Genomic DNA, 23,554 nt, shown 5'->3' with positions numbered 1-23,554 from the left:
ATGTGTTGTGCACGGTGGTTGACGACAAAGGGAGAAGCGCGATAAAACTTTCGGTATCGCAGGTAACGCGGAATATGTAAGTCGGCTTAAACAGTCCAAAAATAAAAAAAAAGAAACGAAAAAGAAAGAAAGATAGAAAGAAAAAGAGGAAAAAGAAGATGTTCGCTTATGTTGCATACTTATGTTGACAAGCGAGCGGGGTTAACTCAAATTCAACTCGTGGAAACAGAGGAAATCCAATATCCGTCGCGAAACGGAACGACACCTGAACGTTCCGACAACCTTCGTCCAACTAGCGAGGTACACGCCAAACGGACGACCATGAATTCGAGATTCTCAGGTCCAGCCAGGATTTATCGAGGTTTTTGACAACGCTGATTTCGAACGTTTCTCGCTCCGGTGGCACGCCTGAATCGTCGTGTCATTGCGAGAGTTGTGTACAAGGGCAATGCACGCGAATGTCCAAATTACGATCCGGAAGTTGAATTTAATCGAAACGTTATTTTTGTTTGACTATTTTTTTTATTGCTTTACGCGGACGTTGCGGAGGCTGGCACAAATTATTGAGGCAGCCAACCAAGTGTATTGGATAGGCGTGGGGCTTACTAAAACGTCCAAGAAACGTTTTTGAAAATATGATGGAAATTGATGAAAAATCTAGGAAATGTATTCTAATGAAATTATTAACCATATATGATCTGAAGTGCTTTATTTGAAGCAATCTAATTAAGTGTTTCGTATGTATTATGCAGTTATGGAAAGGGTAGAAATGTTCCGTGCACTGTATTCAACCTTCGACATCTTGTATATCAATAAAGTAGTTGTAACTGTGCTGAGTTTATATTTGCAGTTGCAAATATTAATGCTAGAATGAAATTTATTTCTTGTTTAAATACAATTATCTAACATAATATTTAAAAAAGCGACAGAATTAAATTATTTCAACTTGTAGTAGTTAAAAAAAAAATTGTGCGATAGCTCTCTTAACGATATACGTACATTAAGTTCAACGCGACTACGATTGTGTAAAATGTATGGGCATTATTTGGTACCATTTGGAACTCAAACTCTCTTATTTAAACCAAGCGGCCGTTTAAATAAATCATAAATATTCTAAACTCGTTAAAGACTGCTTTAAAAAGCTAATATATTTTAAGAGTCATTGTAGGTACTTCGCATTAAATGCATATAGTTTTTATTCCCTGTTTGTAATTTAAAAACGGGAGAGTGAGTGCAAACGGTTGTTCGGTTTCTGTTACAGAGGTACCCGAAATTAACCCGATTTCGAATAGTGCGCACTGATTTTTAATATTACGATTCATCATAACATCTGTCTCTCAACATAGTCATGCCTGACTTTTGTTAACATGTTATGTGACTGTTGTTAACTTTATTACACGATCATGAGACAATAAATTGATAATAATTGAATTCTCTCTTATTACACGTAACAATACTTATAGATATGTATCGACACTTGTAATCGGCAAATATTCTATGCAACTATTTTGTTATGGAAAAGATTTTTCTACTTGTTTTTCCTATTCTACTTACGAGTCTAGGAGTTGCTCGTTAACTTGAATAGCGGGTCCATTGATGAATCAATTGGTTAATTTTAATGCATTACCGATACATTTTCTTTCGAACAAAACACTTTTCATCACATCGCATCTGAATAGAAAGTTCAACATATTCAGTAGGAGTTGATACTGAAATTTCTATAAAAAATCCATACCGTCTTTACATAATTGCGTCAACAAACAACCATTTCATCGTAGCTAGAAAAATAAAGAAAATATTTAAACTAGACCGGACGAGAGGTCGATGAAAAATGATTACGCAGCGCCCCTCAATTGGAACTCAGTGGTACTGCCAAAAATCGACGCTACCACACGCTACGGTATAAAAAACAAAACAAAAAAAGATAGAAAAGGAAGAAAACAAAAATAGAAAGATAAAATTTACTATATATTTACAATATATACTATATATATATTATTTATATAGATTTACTAAAAAGCCTGGATGTAAATCAGATAAAGAAGGAGAATGAAACAAAGGGAAGGAAATATACGAGCTTCATCGAAGGACCAGATCATCCCTACATACGCTCTGCTTGTACACAATCGGAAATGCACACACGAGTCAGTATACATACACATGTACTATATGTATGTATATTGCTAAAGTTTGCTTGCTGCAGTGCAGCGGTAACGCTACCCCTTCATTCTCCGACTAGTTCCGCGAAGCTAGTGCATCTCTTCTTCTTTCTCGCGCCATCATTTACTTTCTGCCTTTCTGCATGCACGTTTCACCCTCCTCCCCCATTCTGCACTGTTGTCCATCCCTTACACGTTTGCGCGCTCCTATCTCTCTCCTTGTCTTCATCTCTTTTTATTCGACATCACTGCATCTACCACCCTCTCTCCGTTTCTCTCATCGTCGGTCCGTCATCTTTTTTTCTCTGCAGCAACGTCCGAAAATGGATTCTCTACCTGGCCGAAATGGTTTTTAGAAAGTTTCACTCGCATGCGGTTATCCAATGGGTTGTTGCCCCCTCTTCTTCCACTCCTGCAAACATATACGGTCAGGTGTGCGAATCCATTTGTGTGTGCACCCGGATACACGCACACTCGGCCGCACCTGACAGGTATTACGATGATAGATACGTGCGTACCACTTTTATTTTTCTCGTTTTTTCCTTTTTTTCCCTCTATCACCGCCGCATACCCCCCCCCCCCCCCCCCCATCCCACGCCACTGGTGGATGGTCTCTTCCGGACCTTTTGCAACTGACTGGCAGCTAGCCAGAATTCAGGGTGCTACCACGAACCAGGACACTGGAGTTCGACTTGTAACATCTCCATGGGCAGAGCCATTTCAAAATGAATTTCTTTTTTCGTCTTTGTTCGCCTCTTTCTCTGTTACCACTACTTTATGCACTGCTCCTTATACGTGCATGTATACGTGACTCTCTTCTTGTCTTTTTTGTAACCGCGCGGCTTACCTGGTCAAACGAAAGCATCGATGGCAGAGTTCGAGCCAGAGGACCGTGCGGTTTGCTCAAAAGGATTCGTTTTTGCGAGGGAACATTTTCTCCCAGATCGTTTCTTTGCAAACGACCACTTTTTCCAGCCCTTTTTTTTCTTTATTCGCTACGTTCTTTTTGCTCCTCCTCGTTTGCATTTTACTCTTTTATCTGATTGTTTTCTTCCTCTAATTGTTTCGAACGATCGCTCGTAGAACTTGGTTCTCGATGTTCCTGATTGTCTGACACCCAAGAGTGCTTACCTGTGTTTCAATAAAATCGATCGGGTCTGTTAAAAAAGTTCCGTTATTATCCAAGTTCAACGCGATTCATCTTTTACAATTCCGACTTAGAATCATCGATTTATTAGATATCTGTACTTTCCCTCTCGATTATAGTTTCAGCTGAAGCGCGGGATTAAAATTAATTTCTTTGAACTTAAAATTTTGGACAAGGTGGACACGGTGTCCGGTGTAAAGGGAAGGTTCGCATGGAGAGTTCACGCATAATCGTAAAGAAACAATAAGGCTCACAACACGCCGGAAGACAAGGAGCCACCTATTTTGCCTCGCAGCTTCAGCTTTTCGTGCGTTCCTTGCTGCCGGGAGGCAAGTTTAAAGCGTTCAAATTAGTGCGACCAGAGGGGAGGGAAAAATGATATATGTATAATATGTTAAACGGTCCACATTGAAGGGCGAGTATAATTAAAATTTGCCGACTGTACGAGGGAATTTTTTTACTGCTCAGATTGTGTTAAATATTGTACAATATATTACACCGCTAGCATTTTGATTCTAACTTTTAATAATAATTGTACGAGTTTGGTGTATTAATGGTGTGTGTGTCGTCACGAATCCAGAGACGTTTGTTTTACTTTTGAATACATGACGATCGTGACGAAGGTTGGATTGCTAGCGTACAGAAAGTATATAGTTCTTTATCACTACTATAATTTTTTTTATTTAATACATATCTATGTAAACATTACAAACTTAGAAGTGGGACAGAGACGCAAGTGTAATTGGTTATTGTGTGGTGACTACGAGAGTGTTGTTTCGTCTAAAGCTTTTATATCCAAAATACTGCCAGCTAGGAAAGTTGTGAAAAATATTAGTGATTGCAAAATCACCGAATTGGAGGTTCTACATTGATGAAGAGTGGGCTCTCTATGGCAGAGAATAAAATTTATTTAATTAATTGATTCCAAGACGCTGATCCGCATGCTAATTGGTCTCATGAAATCGAAGCAATTTTGACAAGCACAGGAACTGCGGACACTGTTGCGGATTGTAAAGCGCAAGGTCCGTTAGCAGCTTCGAGTGGAACGAGCAATGAACAACAGATTATTGAAGCCGACAATAGATTGCGTCATGAACTCAAATTGTTGAAGAGAAAGTGATAGTTAATGGAAAGAGAACTAGGGAATCGCGAAACGTGAAATTGCACTTTTACGCGGCACACCAAACAGTTCTAATTCAGTGAAAACGCGATAAAAAATAAATTTGAAAGCCGTTATTGATTTATTAAAAGATTTTCACGGGTCGGACGGATCTTCGTTTTGAGTATGGGAAAGTGAGGTGAATTTACTTATCGAAATGTACCAATTGGACGCGACGGTAACTAAAATATTAGTAGAAGCGCGAGAGAAAGGAAATGCGTATCAATGGTATCATTCTCATGCTGAAAATCTCAAATTGAATGCCGCTGAAATTTTATTAGAAATGCGAAGGATGTTCAATAGATGCAAGAACAGATTGAAGTTTCGTAAAAAATTTGAAGAAAGAGTGTGACAGCCCGAAGGAAATTTTAATGCGTACGTACGTACACGACAAATCGAGTACATGAGAATAAAGATTGGAAATCTCATGCCGGTGAATGAAGAGGAAATGGTAGAATACGTAGTTGAGGGTATTACCGACTTTCAATTACGATACTTAGCCAGATTGCATCTACCGATACCAACGCATTGTTAGCTACTTTTGAAGGTATCAATTTGACCGCTGGAAAAGGTACACCGAACAGAGACTCGGCATTACTGAAAAAGAAAACAAAGGAGGAGAAATTGTAAACATCGCAAACGATGTTGACAACTGATACAGCAATACAATAAAATATGTACGTTGCAAACAAAAATTAGATGCTATAATTACGGTAAATTTTGGACATATCTCAACGAACTGCAAGCTTTCCAAGCGTAAAAAAGACGCGTGCTTCGAATGTGGAGGGAGACACACGATTAATGAATGCAAGGGTAAACAGATATCTACGGAAATTAGATGAATGAATTTGTAAAAACGATCGCGTATGACATGTATCATAGTAGCACTAATATTAAATTGACATTAGAAACACTGATAGATACCGATAGTCCAATTACTATGATTGTGGCGGCCTTCCGGCACTCGCCACTAGAGGGACATCGACACTTACAGTTTTCAGCAAATGTACATTTCCTCCTCCGTTTTAATATTGTCAAAAATCGTAAAATTGGTTGATCTAATGTCAAAAAAAGCACAAGATGATTTTATAGAAGTTTTAAATATTGATCATTATGAATCAATCAGGAATCAAATAAATCTGACTGAATCATTAAATATAGATCCCGAGATTGCAAACACGGATAAAATTAAACTGGAAAAAATATTTGAAATTGAATATGTTCAATCGGAACGTCTGGAAGAAACTAGAATTGTGGTCGAATTAAAAATACAAATCAAAGAATTACAACCCTTCAATCTTCGCCAAGATGTCTCCCGTATATGGGAAAAGAGGAATTTAAGAAATGATTAATAGATAATTTATTACAGAACAAAATTATTCGACCTAGTGAACCTGAATTTGCATCGCCAGTTGTTCTAGTGCGTAGGACAAATGGAGAGTATCATATGTGTATTGATTATAGGACTTTAAATAAGTATATAGCGCAGGACAATTACCCAATCCCAGTGATTCAAGATCAATTAAACGTGATGAAAGACAAAAGGTATTCTAATATTTTGGATTTGAAGGATAGATTTTTCCATATAAATATGGCCGTAGAATGAATTAAAATTTCTTAGTACACCTTTTAAACAATACGAATTTTTGAAATTGCCTTTTTGATTAAAACCCCCACCGACGAAATTTCAATGGTACGTCAATGAAGTTTTAGGTGACTTGATTTGTTCTGGTGACGTTATGGCTCATATTGACGATTTTCTAATTGTCATTGATGCAATTGAACATTATTTTAGTGTACTGAAACGTATATTTAGATTGCTTGTCTCAACCACAGAAAGTTAACTTAAGACTTGGTAAATGTAAATTCTTCTACACTAAGATTGAATATTTAGGATATCTTGTTACGGCAGATGGTATTAAATCTGTGGCGGCTTCCCGACACTCGCCATTAGAGGGACAGCACCACTTACAGTTTCCCGAAAGTACCCGATTACCTATCCGTTCCCATATATACAAGTTCTGACCTGTCCCTAATATCTCAGTTTCTAAGGCAGGGCCTGCTAGGTAGCCTTACTGATGAGTCCATTAGCAGGCCCAGGACAAAACGTTCTTCCCCTCTCCTTTCCTTCCTTCTTTTCTCCTTTATTCTACAGTAAACCGAAGCAACGAGCTTCAGATCTACGGAATCTGGTATCGAGGCGGCAAAAAAATTTTGAGAGCTGTACAAAGCTTTTTAAGCCTTTGTTCATAATTTAGAAAATTTATTGAAAAATTTTCAATAATAACGAAACCATTGTTTGGCATTCTCAGAAAAGGACGCACAGTTCAAGTTCACCGAGAATCGTTTGAAAAGTTAAAAGCGAAATTGTGATTTCCGCATCGATTTTATCAATTTGTGATTGTAAGGATCCGACAGAATTATATTGCGATGCCAGCTCATTAGGTTTTGGTGTTGTTCTGTTACAACGTAAGTCAGATTTTAAATGGCATCCAATACTTTATTTTTCCAAACGGACGATGGAAATCGTGAGCAAATATTATTCATTTGAATTTGGGATATATCTTTACGGAATTCCTTTTAAGACTGTAATAGATTGTAACGCTTTAAAATTAACCTTACAGAAAAAGGACATAAACCCTTACATTGCTCGTTGGACGTTAAAAATAGAAACGTTTAATTATTCTATATTTACTGACAAAGATAATCCATTTGAACACAACTTGGCCATGTGTTAATCTCAAGATGAGAGTATTTACTACGGATAATATTTTAAAGAATTATTAGTTCCCAAAATTAAAACAAAAGGTTAATGAACATATACAAAATTGTCTAAAATGCTTGTCATATTCTCCATAGGTGGGTAAAATGGAAGGTTTATTACATGCTATTCCGAAAGGCGAAGTATCATTCTCGACATTGTATATTGATCATTTCGATTATCAGTATACAAAATAAAGCTGTAGTAAAGTAAGCTGTAGTAAAGTAAAGTAAGCAAAATAAAAACTGTCAACGAAAGAAATACATATTCTTAATTACAGAGAGGTTATTTCCTGTTTATGACTATTTTGCATATTACAGTAAATCTCATATCATTATATTAGACCTGGAGATTTACAGGAGTTTCAAGATTTTTCAAAAAAGAAAAGTGTTAAACATGTATTAGTTGGACAAGTAAAGCATGTAAACAGAATATTGGTATCAATGTTAGGCAAACTAGTTAGTGTTAACGACGGTAAACCTTGGTGTAAATTGTTGCACAAGGTTGGGTATGCATTGAACAATACTGTAAATAAAAACACAGGTGAAACACTAAGCCGAATGTTATTTGCAAAAGATCAACATGGTGATGTGTGTGTTACGAAGTGGAGTAATATTTAGATGTCAATGTAAATAGTATTAAGGATAGAAATTTAGGAGAATTTAGATCTAAAGCTTCCGAAAAAATAGTTGTTTCACTAAGATATAATACACAAAATTTTAATAATAAGCACAAGACTCTGGTAGTACCACAAGCGCGTCAATAAAATTGATCCTTTAATTTAAAGGACTGTTTAAAATTGTTAAGGAACTACGGAATAATCGCTACGTAGCTGATGACATTAAAGGTTTTCAGAATTTGCAAAAGAAGCATAAAGGAATGTTGGAACCTAAAAATATGCATCAACTAGCAAATAAGTATATGTATATCAGTCGATATTATGATAACCCTATTGCCATGGTGTAACCAAGTACAGGTTGGGGCAGTAACCATTAGCACCTCAGATATCTTCGAAGCTATAAGTTTCACAGACATTTTTGCTGATATAAAATGCACAGTACGAAGAAGGCCATCCATTGACGAAAATAGTTTTTGTTTAAGTAGAGGTATGTCGGACATTTGATGGTCACCTTCATTTTTTAAATGGGTCGGTATGTTTTTTCTTCCGTAATACGATAGAGCATCTTAAAAGGAGTTTAACGACCTGTAACATAAAGTTACCATTGAAGGTCATAAAAAGTAGAGAAAGACAATAATACTTACGGTTTTGGTAGTAAATGAAACATACGTATTGTAAATAGTAGGTTTATAAAAAAAAAGATAGAAAAGGAAGAAAACAGATCATCCCTATATACGCTGTGTTCGTACGGTAGTAAGAGTACGGTACTTAGGTAAGTATGCGGTAATAATGTTTACCGTTTACTTCACTGTGAATAAACATTGCTCAAAGGGCATTTTAACAGTTTGCAGGATAAGTTAAACATGATAAGATTAGTATCGATAAATTGGTTAGTCAGTTCCGACCGCCACCGAGCAGCAATAAACGTAGGGCCTTCGAAAACTGAATTTATGACACGTTCATGATATCAATACCAATTTTACACAGGGTCTTTTTCTAGGAGAATTACCTTTACTTATACGACAATGCACATTATTCATTGATTGCACGAAGGGAAGTGGATATATAGTTTCGAAATCATTGGATTGGACGCGGCGGTCCGATATTGTGGCCAGCTAGTTCACCAGACATAACACCTTTGGATTTCTTTCTGTGGAGAACACCGGAAGAGAAACTGTACAAAAAAGTACCAACTACACTTTACGACATGCAACTGCGAATTATTACAGCCTGTGCGTCAATAAGTTCTGACAGCGGTGGTCATCATTTCGAATACTTATTATACTACCAAACTGTAAGTATTATCGCCTTTTTCTACTTTCTATGACCTTCAATGGCTTCATGTTACATGTGGTTGAACTTGTTTTAATAATATATACGACTCTATCGTATTACGGAAAAAAACATACCGATCCATTTAAAAAAATGACGGTGATATTTAAATGTCCGACATACCTCCATTTCGAAAAAGCTATTTTCGCCAACGGATTGGCCCCTCCGTACTGTGCAATTTTATATCAGCAAAAATTTCTGTGAAACTTATAGCTTCGAATCTCTTATATTTGAGGTGTATTAATAATCACCGCCCCTCCCTGTATATCAGGCTGACCAAACTGTAAGAGTTTGGCGTATTAATGGTGTGTGTGTGTGTGTGTTTATATGCCGTCACGAAATTCAGTGGCGTTTGTTTTACTTTTTGAATACTTTTTGAATTGCTGCGTAGCCAGCGTACAAGAAGTATATAGTTCTTTATCACTAATGTAATTCTTTTTATTTAATAAATATGTACATGTAAATTACATAATTTCATTATTATGTAATATGTTCACGTTGTACAAAGCAGACTTTGCAGTTAATACGTATGCAAGAGACATTTGTCTAATTATATCTGACTTGGTAATTTCGTATATAAAGTGTGATTACAGAATGCAATATATGATAACTAGTTTCAGTAGTTTGTATATATGTTTATTTATTTTGCATTCAGCAACGTATTTTTCAACAGATTAATAATTTATCGTGTTCCTTAAATAATATCGACAATCTCAATTACATATTACTGATCAACTCACAGGAGGCTTGTTCACCAGTTGATCAAAAGGAAACGTGAGACCTTCCTTCTGGCTACGCAAAAGTTGTCCGAACCTCCGTGTACGTTTCCTAGGGATCGATAAAAGAACAAGCGATCATTCTCATCGCAGTTGAACATCGCGTTTCCGTGACATTAGGGAACCTTGAAATGTCTTGCAAAGCTTGCATCCGCGATGTGAAAGGAGCAGAGAAAACGGCCCGATAACATACGGCTGCCATAGCTCTCTATAAGAAGAGTAACCTTTTGTTCGGGTTACATAGAAGGCTCGTACGTTATCGCAAGTACGTAATCGTAAAGACTTAAAGTATAACGCCGTCGGGTCTTTCCTTTCGGTGAAAACCGAGTGCCGCCTTGTCATCCTTCCTTTCTTTATCCTTTTCCGTCTCTTCTTTACCCCTTCATCACCATTCTATCGCAACCATGGTGTTTCTCGACTCTAGTCAGGGAGAACTTCAAGACCCGATATAAAAGACAAGAGGGCGCTGCCCGAAGCTGGAAAGCATAGAGAGCCGTGGCAGACGAGGGATTCTTTGTGAATTTTTCAGACTGCAACGAATTACTCGCGTTTACTGTCTAAGTCGCCTTAGTGGTCTAAACGAGACTGGTTCCGTAGGTAGAGAGAGAGAGAGCGGAATGAAAATCGCTGCCGGAAAACTGGAGCATGAATTGTAATAATTTGACGAGCCACCGACGCCTATCCGCACGAATTAGTTATTTATTCGCATTGCAACGGAACGTGCTCGCGAATCGATTCAATTATAAACGACACGATTGCAACACCTTGCGGCGACAGCTTCCATGTCTTCGTCATTGGTTAAACCACGTACCTCGCGTTTTCGTTTTACCTAATACTATTGGTATCGATTTGGATACAAATCCTCGCGAACAAGACGCCTTCTTTGTGCTTCGCAAATGATGACTTTTTTGTTTTTTATCGTCGATTATTCTTTACCGAAACCAAAACGAATATTCTCTTATCGAAGTAAACTGCTCTTACACATTGTCCGTCGATAATTATAATATAATGTATGTGTAATTAGCATAGCCAATTTATCGATCAGAGAGAATCTTTCATCATGCACTTCACACTTTTAAATTTTGAGTTCGAATTTTTTGATAATTTTATAATTTTGAAAGATAGCAGACGCTTTTTATTCAATCGATCAGTACGTCTTTTATTGTAATGTCCGAATACGTGGTATGTATCCCCTAGGTATATTAAAACCTTCTCTCTACTAAAAAGTACTCAACATAAGTTCCATAAGCACATTGTTCAGCATACGATCAATGCCGAGCTCAAGAACGGAACTGTTATTGCGGGATTAATAAGAAAGTAATCTGGAAAGTCGTACGGTTAAAAAGAATCCTTTTGAAATATAATATTTAGACGTTTCAACGTTGGGGTTTTCACGTGTCCTCGCGCTCGTGCTGCTAGTAAAAGTGTGTCCGAGTTCCTTTAGGATACTGTTTCAGAGTCAAGGATTTAAAAGCTGTTTGTTCGATAAAGTTCGGACATGTTGGAGATTGGACACTTTTGAGCTTCCCTTGACGAACCGGGCCATGTTCAGCTTTTCTCATGCAAGGGCTAAGACCAGAACCGCAGCCATTAAGACTAAAACGTTTATTTTCAACGAAAATCCGGGAAATGATGAAAAAGTAGCGTCCTTTTCCTAGTCGCGAGTATTTGAGGATATCCAGGTGTTGAATTTTCATCGTTTCTACTAAAATTGCTAATCAATACACGGTGGTAGATCGTATACTGGTGAAAACTTCTTTGTTGTCGTTTTCACAGTTTACCGTCGTGTGGCCTGGATAATTTTGCAGATAACGTCTCACTTACGTTTCTGTTGAACTCGAGACGTTTTACACGCTCGTAATTGAATGAAACACCTTATCCATTCGGAACTGCGATGCACGGAACGATGTTCAAGAACCACAGTCATCTCCGGCGCACGGGAACGTTAATCGAACCGAAATCGATTCCATTCACTTTCATAATGTCCCCCGGGAGGTGGCTCATAACCGCGGTGGAAGACGGTATGAATTAGACGGGAAATTTACCTGATAGTCCATGTAGTTCCCGTAGCCCATGTGGTTGCAAGTGCAGGCACATGCCTGGATGTGCCTTCGCATATCTAGCTCGACCTCCTCGCCGCAGACGCCTCTGCTCGCAGCCATCATGGTGTCCCCCATACAGTAACCGCTGGTGCAATACATTCTCGGGTCGTTCTGGTCCAGGTAACCGCCACCCGTGTCGTCGTACCCGAGTCCGCTGGTGCACCTGGAATCCGAGGTGTATCCCACACGAGATTGGGGACGTTCCTCGTATCCCAACCTGGATTGGGGCCGATGGAAGCTCGTAGGTACATCCTGCGACACCAACGCCATTTTTCCGATTAGCTCGATTAGCATCGGTTTATCCACGATGAGTTCTTCGACGGAGAATGGTAATGTGAATTAAAAGTAATGACCAATGAAATGTTTTTATTTTATTTATATCGTCTTTCATTAACGAAAGGTCGAGTCTTTTGATCGTTGAAGCTTTCTTTTATGCGATTGATTATTTGCTATCTAGTTTACTTTTTGATTTACCCCTACCAAATTTGTTACTATTAAGATTTCTCGCTACTTCGAGTACTCTAATTTGTCCATCGAGTAACTTCTTAAACTACAAAATATATTTACATTTATAATGCTGTTTGTATAATTGTTCGATTGTCACAGAGTACACGCGTATGTTCTTTAATTAAATGAAGTTCAGTCCAGCGGTACTAAGGAAATTAAATATTATGAATAATAATAACAATCCGCACATTCCGTTGTTCTGTATCGTTCAAATTCTAATTAGCCCTCGTTCCGTATGAGTAATCTGCTAACCTATAATTCCCCGCGCGGAAAAGTTTCCTGTGAGAGAAGCAACGGGTATCGATTTCATTTTGAAAATGGTCCCGAGTCGTGAACAACGAAACAACGTTCTCCACAGGGAACTTTTATCTAGGCTTTGTTCTTCGGATGTTTACCGTTGATATTGATGAACATGTTCTTAATAAAAACTCCTCTGTCTCATCTTACAGGAGATGTTCGTTTTTCCTTCCTCTATAAATTTCGACCGTACCGTTTCAAATAATAAAGTAGTCTAAATTCTTTTTTAGATATAGATTGTAGAGAATTGAGAAATTGGAGGTATGTCTGTGTGTGTGACGAAGATAACTTGCTTCTTAGTAAAAGTAGGAAAAGAGAAAAGGCAACGAAGGAGAAGAAGAAAAAAGGAAACCGGTTCGATGGCCATTCTCCGCTTCAATCGGCCAAGAATGATATACACGAAGGAACATTATCGATCTCCCATTACTCTTTTGCCATCGATTTTCCTCTGTACCTTCGATCCCGTTACGTTACAAGTATCAACAACGGTTATGCACGTCCTATTATTTCAAAAAGGACGGATAAAAATATATGTTCAGAGTTTTTATTTATAAATAGCTGCATTTTTGTTTCGAATCTCCGAAAAGCAATTCTGAAATATCTGTGACGTGTAATTAATTATGGAAATCTATAGGAATGCAGTACAATAGTAGTGTAACAAAGTAGTGTGCAAAGATTTTTAACAAAATTCAGTAATTAATTTTGGGCATATGAAATCAAATTATGCAATATCGTCTGTATGGTTGCGCTCATTGTTAATCTCAACGATGATACACTAATTTTTGACATTTTTCAATACTCTGCGCCTCTGATTTAATTCATTATCGGTTTTCTTGGGAATTCAATGACAAATTTCGTCACGTTGAAGAAAAATCATACTTTGATGTAACAAATAGTGTGAAAATAAAACTAGATACAGTTTAATACGATGAAATATCGACGATAACATATTATTAAGTCCATTTTCTGTTGGGAAACATTTTTAATGACACGGTCGTTTAGCAATGTAAATAGAAACGTGAAATCCGTTAATTTTCTCGATAATCGTGAACAGTATCAGCGAAAAAAGAAACAAACAAAACAAAAACAGGAAAGTGAGGCGTCGTAATGTCTACGTGACCAATTTCATGCCCGCATTACGCATTGAAATTGCATCAGGGCAATGCCGAACGAGTTCGGAAGTGGCAGGTGGCTGCATTCCCGCGCTTATTGCTGGAGAATAAACATTGATTTATTTTTGACGGTGGCATTTCTCCGTCCTCCTCTGGTCTCCTCAAGCAACGCGGAGGCTCGCGGCGCGTTACCTGAATTCCAAAAATATGGCGACGAAACGCGGAACGGGGAATCTGGGCCAAATCGATACGAGTACCAAATGTACTGTACGGCAAAAGTTCGAACTCGAGGCATGCACGTCGACACTTGCCGAATCAATTTTCGGATCGTGAAAACCCATAATGGCCGTCGGGAGGATTGCTGGCAGAAACTTCGTCCCGTGCATCGTGACGAACCACGCGAATTTCTTACTCGATCGATTTGCTTTCAGGCTAGTGAACATCGAGGGATGCATAGATTTAGGTCGTTAGTGATATGTATTCGGATGAACATATTATCAGTTTAGCCAGGTAGATAATTTTGGGTTGGTCCTGATATTAGTACACATTCAGCACTGATTAACTAGTTTTTTCTTTGTTCTACTTTCTTTATGTTTAGAATGGACTTAATTTATGTAAAAAAGATTTCAAGGTTTGGAAATACCATACGAATGTAGATTGTATCTTCGCGATAGGGTTGTAAGATAAAGGGATTATAGGATGAATAACGATATCTGTGAAAACAGAAAAGGCATAATAATGGTAATTTTCAAGTAGATGAAAATGGAAAATTTTCTCAATAATTGCAACATACAAGTCGTACTATTAGAGATATTGGTTCTTCCAAGGACCCGATCAAATGTGTAAACGCTCAACTTTCTTTTTCACAAGCTCGATGAAGTACTATAAGATGTTGAAGCCCGTTGCTTTGGTTTGCTGTGAAAGAGGAAAGAAAAGAGAGGGAAGTACGTTTCGTCCTGGGCCTGCTAGTGGACTCATCAATAAAGCTACCTAGCAGGCCCTGCCTTAGACGCGGGGATGTTAGGGATAGCTCAAGAAGTGGTATATATTGGTTGTGCTTTCGGGAAACTATAGGTGTTGATGTCTTTCTAGTGGCGAGTGTCGAAGGGCCGCCACAATGTCTCGTGCCGTATTCTGAGGCAGTAGCGACAAGTGATCGAATTTCTTATTTTCGATATTTTAGTGGTAAAAATTTGATAAAGATGAGGTTTCTCTGATTAAAACGTGTACACCATATCATATTTGATTGTAGCTTATTTCTTCTTCAAATCTCCAATAATCTATATAATACATTAGATCGTGTTGGCCTTATTTTAGTCAAAAATAGTGTCTATAAATGGAGCCAGTATCTCTGCTGCTATAATTAATTGCACGAAACATGAAAATCGAAGGTAATCTAGAAATTTGGAGCCGAATTCTGAGAGTTCAAGTATTCATTGAAATACGTCAATACTACATACTCGTTGTCAGAGACAGATCTTTTTGCCGTTGTACGTAGTGATACACTTCACTTGACAACCAGGTCATGAAACGAAAGACTATGGAAAATAACGACTTTTTTCCCCCATTCTTTGGATACTCTTTTTTATATCGATATTGAAATAGCGTTACACTGTTTGCAACTATTTGCAACGAATATTGTTGACAGTGACGAACATTTTGATATTGGACGCAACAGGGGCAGCACTTAGACCAACAGCCGTGTCGCAAACGAATAAAAATGATAAAGGAAAGACATGCACTTTCCTTTACTATACGAGTTTTATGATAAATTAAAAACAGACGAACATCTTTGTAAAAATAAAACCAGTTCGTTTCACGTTGACGTTTTGGCACAAACAGTATGTAAATAAACGGAATTACGGAAAAGAATTTTAAACAAAATATTCATTTTCCGTGGTAAATCATTAACGTCTCTCTGATAACTTTTCTCAACAATTTATGTTCGAAAAGTGTACTTGCTGCCTTTCCACCTAAATTTGAAATTCTTACAAACTCAAACTTGCTAGTCTAGTGATTAAAGACTGATCGTTAATCTCATCTTTCCTCTGCTAATGCTCTTATGCGTGCATACGTATCTACAGACATTCATTATTTTTACTTACAATAGATTAGCTAAATTTGTATAATTTTCACTAACATCTATAGTAAATAATAATTATTTTCTAAAATCATCTACGCAACTAAATGATTCATAAATATTATATATTTCGGTAGTATAATAAACTATTTAAGACCTATTATCTATAAATAGTCTGATGGTATAAACTGGTGCATATTAAATTCTCCACAAATGCAAAAACAAACAACAGTGTACGGTCCTTTACCATTATCCTTTAATTGTTGAAGGTTGTAACGCTAAGAGCTGTCGGTTGGTTGAGGCGTGAGTTAAAGGGGAACAGTGGTAGGGGTGCAGATGGAAAATATGTAACAGTGGGAATAATTTAAGGTAGCGACATGTTTCTGTGAAACGTAGCCACGTTAATATTCCAAGCTCAAAGAAATATGGGCGTATCGTTAATTTTAAGTGTGAAGTAGTCTAGAGAAGTAATAAAATGATCGCTAAAGCAAGGATCAAAGAAACACAAAGGTCCACACACATACCTGGCCAGGAATTTCGAAAGGAAATGAGGTTTCGTTAAAAAAAATGTCACTGGGTGTGGAGAAAAGAAAGAGCAAAGAAAAATAAATGTAAAATGCATCGAAGTAGTGATTTTTGGTGATGATTCGTTAGTCGTTGGAACGGTCAACACTAACAACCAGACTACTACTAATATTGCAGTAATCGAATCGAGAGCGATTCGATTACTAGCAAGAGCAAATCGTTCAAATGGTAACAGAATTTTACGGTTCGACCGGTTCGCGTCAATCATTGGAACTATTGAACTTTTTTATTAAGAATTGGGAAAAGACATTCATTTCGAATTTATCACATTTCTTTAGAAAATTTCCAGAATTCTGGCAATGTTCTAGCTGAAAGGCGAAATTAATTTTTATTTTTGTCATTGGTGCCAACTTCAGAGAACTTTCGTACGCTATAAAATAAATTCGCGAATTCGATTTCATTTTAATTACTTTTCACGCCATCATATACAGTTATCTTAATATTTCTGTTACTTAAAATTATTCACAAGTGAAGACAGGCTAATGCAGTGATTGTCAAAGAAATTAGCCGCGGCTACTGCTTAATTAATGAGTCCTAATTAAAGTGTTATTGGGCGTGCAAAAGCCGATGTACGGAAACAGGTTGTATTGTAAGTGTTTTGCGCGGCAGTCTCGTATAACGCGAAGTCTTGGAATTAGTTAAGTCAAAATGGCTCGTATCGCTGGAGTTAGACTTAGAGAAGAAATTCATATCCTGTATCATCATCGGCTTAAATTTCCCCTCCCCGGCACTAATTAATCCGACCATTTCGCCGGGTGCGAGGATGTGAGGTGTAATTTTCAACGAACAATAATCATAAATATTAGAATCGAACGCCATCCATTATGAACTTGTTCGATTCTATTGGGTCGATTAAAGGAACCTGCGCACACCTCAGACCGAAATTAAATTTAATTAACATGAGGACGGCACGAAACTGTGGATAACTTTTACTGGTTTTTCGTCCAGCCATTTGTAATACCGACTCGCGGACTCTTTGGACAACTATTCCTCGGAATCTAGATTTTTATAAAAAATATTTTCAACAAAAATCATACCACCAACAGTATCAAACCTACGATTAATATTGATTTTCCTTGAATAAACATCACATGCAAAACGTTCGCTCATAAATGAGCAGTTCACTCGATTTTACGCATAAACTTCAACTTAAACTTAAACTTCTGCTTGAAATTGAAAAGTATCGGACACGAGATCAGATGCGAGATCCAATGTGCTCCCCAAGAGAATTTATTATAACACCGTGATCCGAACAATATCAGCATTACCAACAAAGGTATTCGAAATGATACGAAAAATACGAAAGTCTGGTGCCACGTACCTGGGAATAGGTATCTTCCTGATAGGGAGTCCTGCGATGGCACTCATCGTAGCATCTGCCGTCATATCCGCTCGGGGGTCGTGGATACGGATCCTGGACCGCGGCTGCTGCCGCACAGCAGTCTGGTATCTGCGCCTGGTAGGTCTCGTATGGACACTTGTCCGGTTGGCTGGTAGTTCGTGGCGCCTGATGCACTCGCTCTTGAGGCCCAGTCCCGTAACCGGTACCAGTGGAGTGATGCATCGTCCTTTCGTCGATCACCACTGCTCGGTCACTTCCGATCACTGCATCACCGCGTACACGACCGATGCCGCGTACCTCGTCTTTGTCGCGAGCCGTTCTCCATGTGGGTCCATCATTGCTTTCCTAGAGACGGTGCCCCGGCCGTGCGAAATGTGTCTAGCCTGGACCTAACGCGGACCTGAATAGGAATACAGGGTGAGACAGGTCGCAACTGTCTCACTCTGTACCTCCATTCAGCTCCGTTAACGTACGTTAGTTGAGTGTCTTCGGATCAATGAGGTCAAGTTGGACCGAGTGGGAAAAGAGTTCTCAGCAGATGAACAATTCACGACCAAAATCGAGAAGAGATCGATAAACAGTTCGCTGCAGTTATATATAAATAATGGAAGAATGTTATGCGAAGGAGGAGGCTGTTGACGTTATTAGATGTTAGAAGAATATGACTTCTGTGTTGTTTAGTACTTGATACTGGACAAAGTAAAAGGCATCCTACCATAATAAGTAACTCCAACGGAAGATTATTTCGTTTATTCAACGAAACAACAAATTAGAAGGCTTTCCTTTCCACTCGATGATAACCTCTCGTAAGACAGTATATAAATACATCTGCGGTGTCGGTTTCCGAGACCGTTGGTTGTTGGCCAATCTGATCATTCGATCATTTCATCAAACGATCATTGATAAACAGGGACTTGATTCGTTCGATCGAGTGATCAAACTATTTCCTGAAACCAAAGGCACCTCTGCGTAAATAGTTCGCGATAAATATCCGCACATCAATTCTGTATCCGTGCATAGGAGGCACCTCACGAACCATCTTCAGGGAGTCCACCAAGTCCACTAATTATCCTGCACGGTCAGGTCGTTTCGATGGGCACTTGAATTTGCCATCTATTTGTAACTATCGTACGAAGAATAAGAGTTGCCTCTCGTTATCTTGTGGCACGAAAATTCAGCAACGAACGATATTTTGCAGAAAAATATTATTATCTACCGAAGAATACCTATGCCGAATCAAATCGAGTATTCTGTTGTTTTGGCTGTTGTAGGAGAATATTTTCGGTAAAAAAATCGGAGGCAATCAAACTTTTTTTCGAGTTCGAGAAGCCAAGGTGCAGAAGAAGTGACCGCGAGAGTTTCAGAAATGAATGCACGAGGATAGCGGGGTAAATTTTCGAGGCAAATGAGTTAGTTGGGAACGAACAGTAAGAGAGTAAAGAATGGAGCGAAAATAGTGAGAGTGATTAGTAAGGTATAACTTTGTATCGGAAATAATTTTCCTACGTGTACGTATCACGCTACAATAAGCTAACGATCCTTTATTTACGAAATTAATCGTCGTTAGCGATTCATAGATCCCTCGAAGACGTTCTTATTTTTACCGAACCAGTCGAAAAAATTGATTCGGTACACGTATACTTCCTCAAAATTATTCCCTGCGATCAATCCTCATCAACGGTGGTATCGATCTCCAAATGGCGGAAAAAGAAATGAAATCCCCGTCCATTTCTCCGTCCGCGTCCCTTTTTTCTTTTTTTCTTTTTGCTTGACCACGCGGCGAAGAGAAATGTCGAGACGTACATGCGTGCACGCTTATCCACCACTGCCGTTTCTGAACACAATTCAGCCGCGGTCTAGAGTTTGTTACGCCAGACGAGATCCTTTGTTTCTATAGTCCATCGTTGCACTATCTGTTTCCACTCCGTCTGCGTTTCACGAAACACCACTTCCACAGTGTACGTGCCCCTATTCCATCGGTGTTTTCCATTTTCTTTTTTTTTCTTTCTTTTCTTTCTTTCTTTCTTTCGCCTATCGTATACGTCGCCAATTTCTTTCCTCCCGGCGAACGGATACTTTCTATGCCGCGAGGAAGCTTTACTCGAAGCTTTCAACGATCATTTGAGGCAAAGCACAAAGTGGAGATAACAACGCTTGGACAGGAAGTACGAAAACCGTTATTTTCGGATGTTTGACGTCTGAAAGCGAACGAGGAACGTTATATCTATTTCTCGGTAGTAAATTTTTCTTTCCAAATCTCGATATTAGTACTTATTTAGAATTCTTCTCATATTCAATTTTTAGGTTCTATAATACGCGTTGATTTACCGAATGTGTATTTATCGAAAGATATAGAAATTTGACAAATTGTAATTACTCGATATCAAAGGTGGACGGCAGAATTACTGTCACAGTCGAATAATCAAACTAGGAAAATTGTTCGCGCGAGACTGAAAATTATTCATGTTCAAATATTCGAGCGGCATTCATTCGTCGACGTTACGGCTCAACGACACACATTGCCAAGAATTTTAATTAAAGTTGTCCGAAGCGCTCACAAAGAGGCAATCTGCGAGACCGTTAAATTTATAATTCTAGAATCTGACGAAGGGTTGGCTTGTTTTCTCCTTCTATCTATTATCCCTTTGTTGATGCTTCCCTCGATCCTTCTCCTCAATCGGAAGACTCGTCATCGTGAAAAAATCAAACGGACATGTAACAAGCGTAAGAAGCGTAGAAAGGGGAGAAAAACGAACGCGAAGAGGGGTGAAAAGTACAATTAAAGAATATGATTCTCTAAAACGTCGACTTATTAAAGAATGAACGAATTAAACCTCGACGCGTTTACGTCCAAATACCCGCTTCGGGTATTTGTAGAAATCGCATGGACGAAAGGATGCCCGATTATTAAAGTTTCGCCTTTGTGAGATGTTTCTGTGTGAACCTGTCGAAGTGGTAGTAGCAACCGTTAAAACGGAGTTTTTCCTGATTTTTGAGCCATTACGTGTGAAACTGTTGCGAGACTCGGTTAAGGTTTCTTAAAACTTAAACGTTTTAGCCACATTTAACAATAACGATTATGTTCTGTTACCATTACCCCTTGATTTTTGATCGCATGCAGAGTTTATGAAAAACTAATTAAAACACGTAACAGAGAAATGAAAAATTGAGGATATTTAACAATGGCGAACTGTGAAATTCGCATAATTTTCGCAGGTCCTATAGAATGAATCGTTTCGAACAGAACAAAAAAGGCACGCACTATTTATCGAACGAGGAGCGCGGAGTACCTTTTAACTATTTCTGAGAATGATCATCGAAATCTCATCGAATAACATCGAACAAACGCAGTTTCTCGCTTTGCCGCCGTACCGAACGACAAATAACCTGCTCGTCGGATTCTTGAGAGGCGTTTACACGCGGAAATTATCAGCTGTTGGCGTGAAATAAAAGCGATGTCGCGCTCAAACGCGCAATACGCTTCCAGCCGGTCGACAAAACTGCCGTCAGATTCACTAGATAATTTTCTCTCTGGCTGGTTGCAAACGCGGCTCACCAGAGCGATACGAGGTCTTCCTTGCTCGCTCGCCTTCTATAGTCCCGGTTTGCCTCCGTCTCTTCCGTTCGTCTTTTCGACGAGCACCGAACATCAATCACACATCACAAGGATAACACGTTTATCTCCCAATTACGGTATTCTTCCTTCCGAGAAAGAGGATTTGCATCCCTGGAGGAAGAGTCATCCATCGCGACATAAAGATTCATCGATAGATCCACTTGACAGATGCGCGTTGAAATCACGCCGAATTCCGTGAACTGAACTAGCTTAGGATTAAAACACTAACAATTCACGATCACGTATACTATTTCTAGTTCTATTTTTACCGCACACTTCACCGACACATTTTAATCGCCGCTATTCCTTCTACTTTGACAACAAAAAATCACCTTTACATCGGCGATTCGCTTCACTGCGAATCCATCGTCTTTAACTTTACCACCGATGGCCAAGCGATCGATCGTGCGCTCTTTACTTTAGAAAAGTTGCACGGTTAATGGCAAGATATTAACGGGGTCTGGGATTATGATAGTAAGTTCAACGGGAAACCCTTCGTCTTATCCGGGCACGGCTGTTCGCTCGTCATCGACAGACAGTTGCTAGTTTGAAAATGCGAGGCACACACATCTTACATTATGATGCTTAGGATTCCCTCTCCATCAAAGAATTACGAGCTGGTTGCGCGCAAGCGTCTACTCGAGAGTGGAAATCCTCGATTTCAAAGAGGCAGATGCGTCGACAAAGACGGGGAGAGTCCCGTCTCACCGTGACTTGAAAAGGAAAGGGGGACAGAAACAAGTAGAGCCTCTATCGAAGGGTTGTTATCTAGCTGGTGCGTCGCGCACCAGTAAGATTACTTCGTATTTGAAACCCTGCTGTTCTGCTGTTTTTTGTTTACTTTGTTTGTCACATTTTCAACAGCGTTTCGCATACCGTGTGCGCATATATGTATTTTAAAACAATTTCTCTTTTTTTTTCTTTTACGGATAAAATTCTATCCCCTACGATAACCAAATTTTACGGTAGCTGCTCTCTCAGTGAGGTGCAACAAAATAATTACTTAGTTCTCTGTTAACGAGATATGCCAATATCATCGCATTGGTAATTCTCAAAAAATCCCAAAAATCGAATATAAGGAGACGAAACACTACCTCAAGCTTATGAACATTGTGAAAATTATTTAATTCATACGTTTGCATTTGAAATTTCGAACGAATCCTTTATCCAGATCCGGAGGATCTTCGATTTTCAAGACAGCGCGTGTCCTCGTTATTCTATCCTCTGTGATCTCTTTCGCTACAAATCACCCACCCCCGTTCATCCGACCTGCTCACCTACCTACGATACCTCTCCACCCGGAAAAAGGCTACATTTCTGAGAATCCTCGGATAACTTTCATGTTTCCTTGCCGGCTCACCTATCTCTTTATTCTCGGAACACTCGCGTGTCATAGCGCGCGCAATAAACATCCGAGAGAGATCTCGTCTGAAAACTTTTCCCCGGAATATCGTCGCGGCAACTTTGAATTCTGCTTAGGGCATCCCTTTCTCTCGAAATCGATAACGGATGATAAGTATGAAACGGACGAGGAAAAAGTTTGTTCTGAAACTTTTGAACCGGTTGACGAGTTTCAGTTTCTTTTAGGTTGCACGGAGATGCGCGGAATTGAGGCGCGGACGAATAGGGTGAATCTTTTTCAAAATTGGATATTTCAATTCTTAGCTTATATGAATCAACACAGAATTGATTTCGATCGACCATTGTTATTTTTCTTGTTTTCTGTTTCGAACACACACACACACACACACATATATATATATACACAGACATACAACAAGCGTGCAGACGACACATCTGCTATTTTCGAGAATGCAGATTTTCTCTTTTAGCATGGCATAAGATTTATTACTAACTAGGATGCATCTTGGAATAGGACCTTAATTAGCGTTTTAACCTCTCGCTGTTTCCTACTCAGTTGCAAATGTCGTGTCCTAAATTTGTCATCGGACAGGACTGA

The 23,554-nt window shown here is 38.7% G+C and overlaps 1 protein-coding gene across 1 annotated transcript in view; it reads right to left on the bottom strand.

Moving 5' to 3' along the window:
• LOC143425950 (dipeptidase 1) overlaps window positions 1–23,554 on the bottom strand; it is a 115,348-nt gene that overhangs the window by 72,963 nt on the left and 18,831 nt on the right. The window contains exons 2-3 of the mRNA XM_076899043.1: window positions 17,958–18,378; window positions 11,999–12,307 (exon numbers count right to left, since the gene is read on the bottom strand). Coding sequence (XP_076755158.1) covers window positions 11,999–12,307; window positions 17,958–18,200 — 552 coding nt within the window. The 5' untranslated portion in view covers window positions 18,201–18,378. The remainder of the gene's footprint in view (window positions 1–11,998; window positions 12,308–17,957; window positions 18,379–23,554) is intronic.

Source organism: Xylocopa sonorina, chromosome 8, assembly GCF_050948175.1.
Source record: "Xylocopa sonorina isolate GNS202 chromosome 8, iyXylSono1_principal, whole genome shotgun sequence".
NCBI lineage: Eukaryota > Metazoa > Arthropoda > Insecta > Hymenoptera > Apidae > Xylocopa > Xylocopa sonorina.
This window is presented reverse-complemented; position numbering and strand designations above follow the sequence as displayed.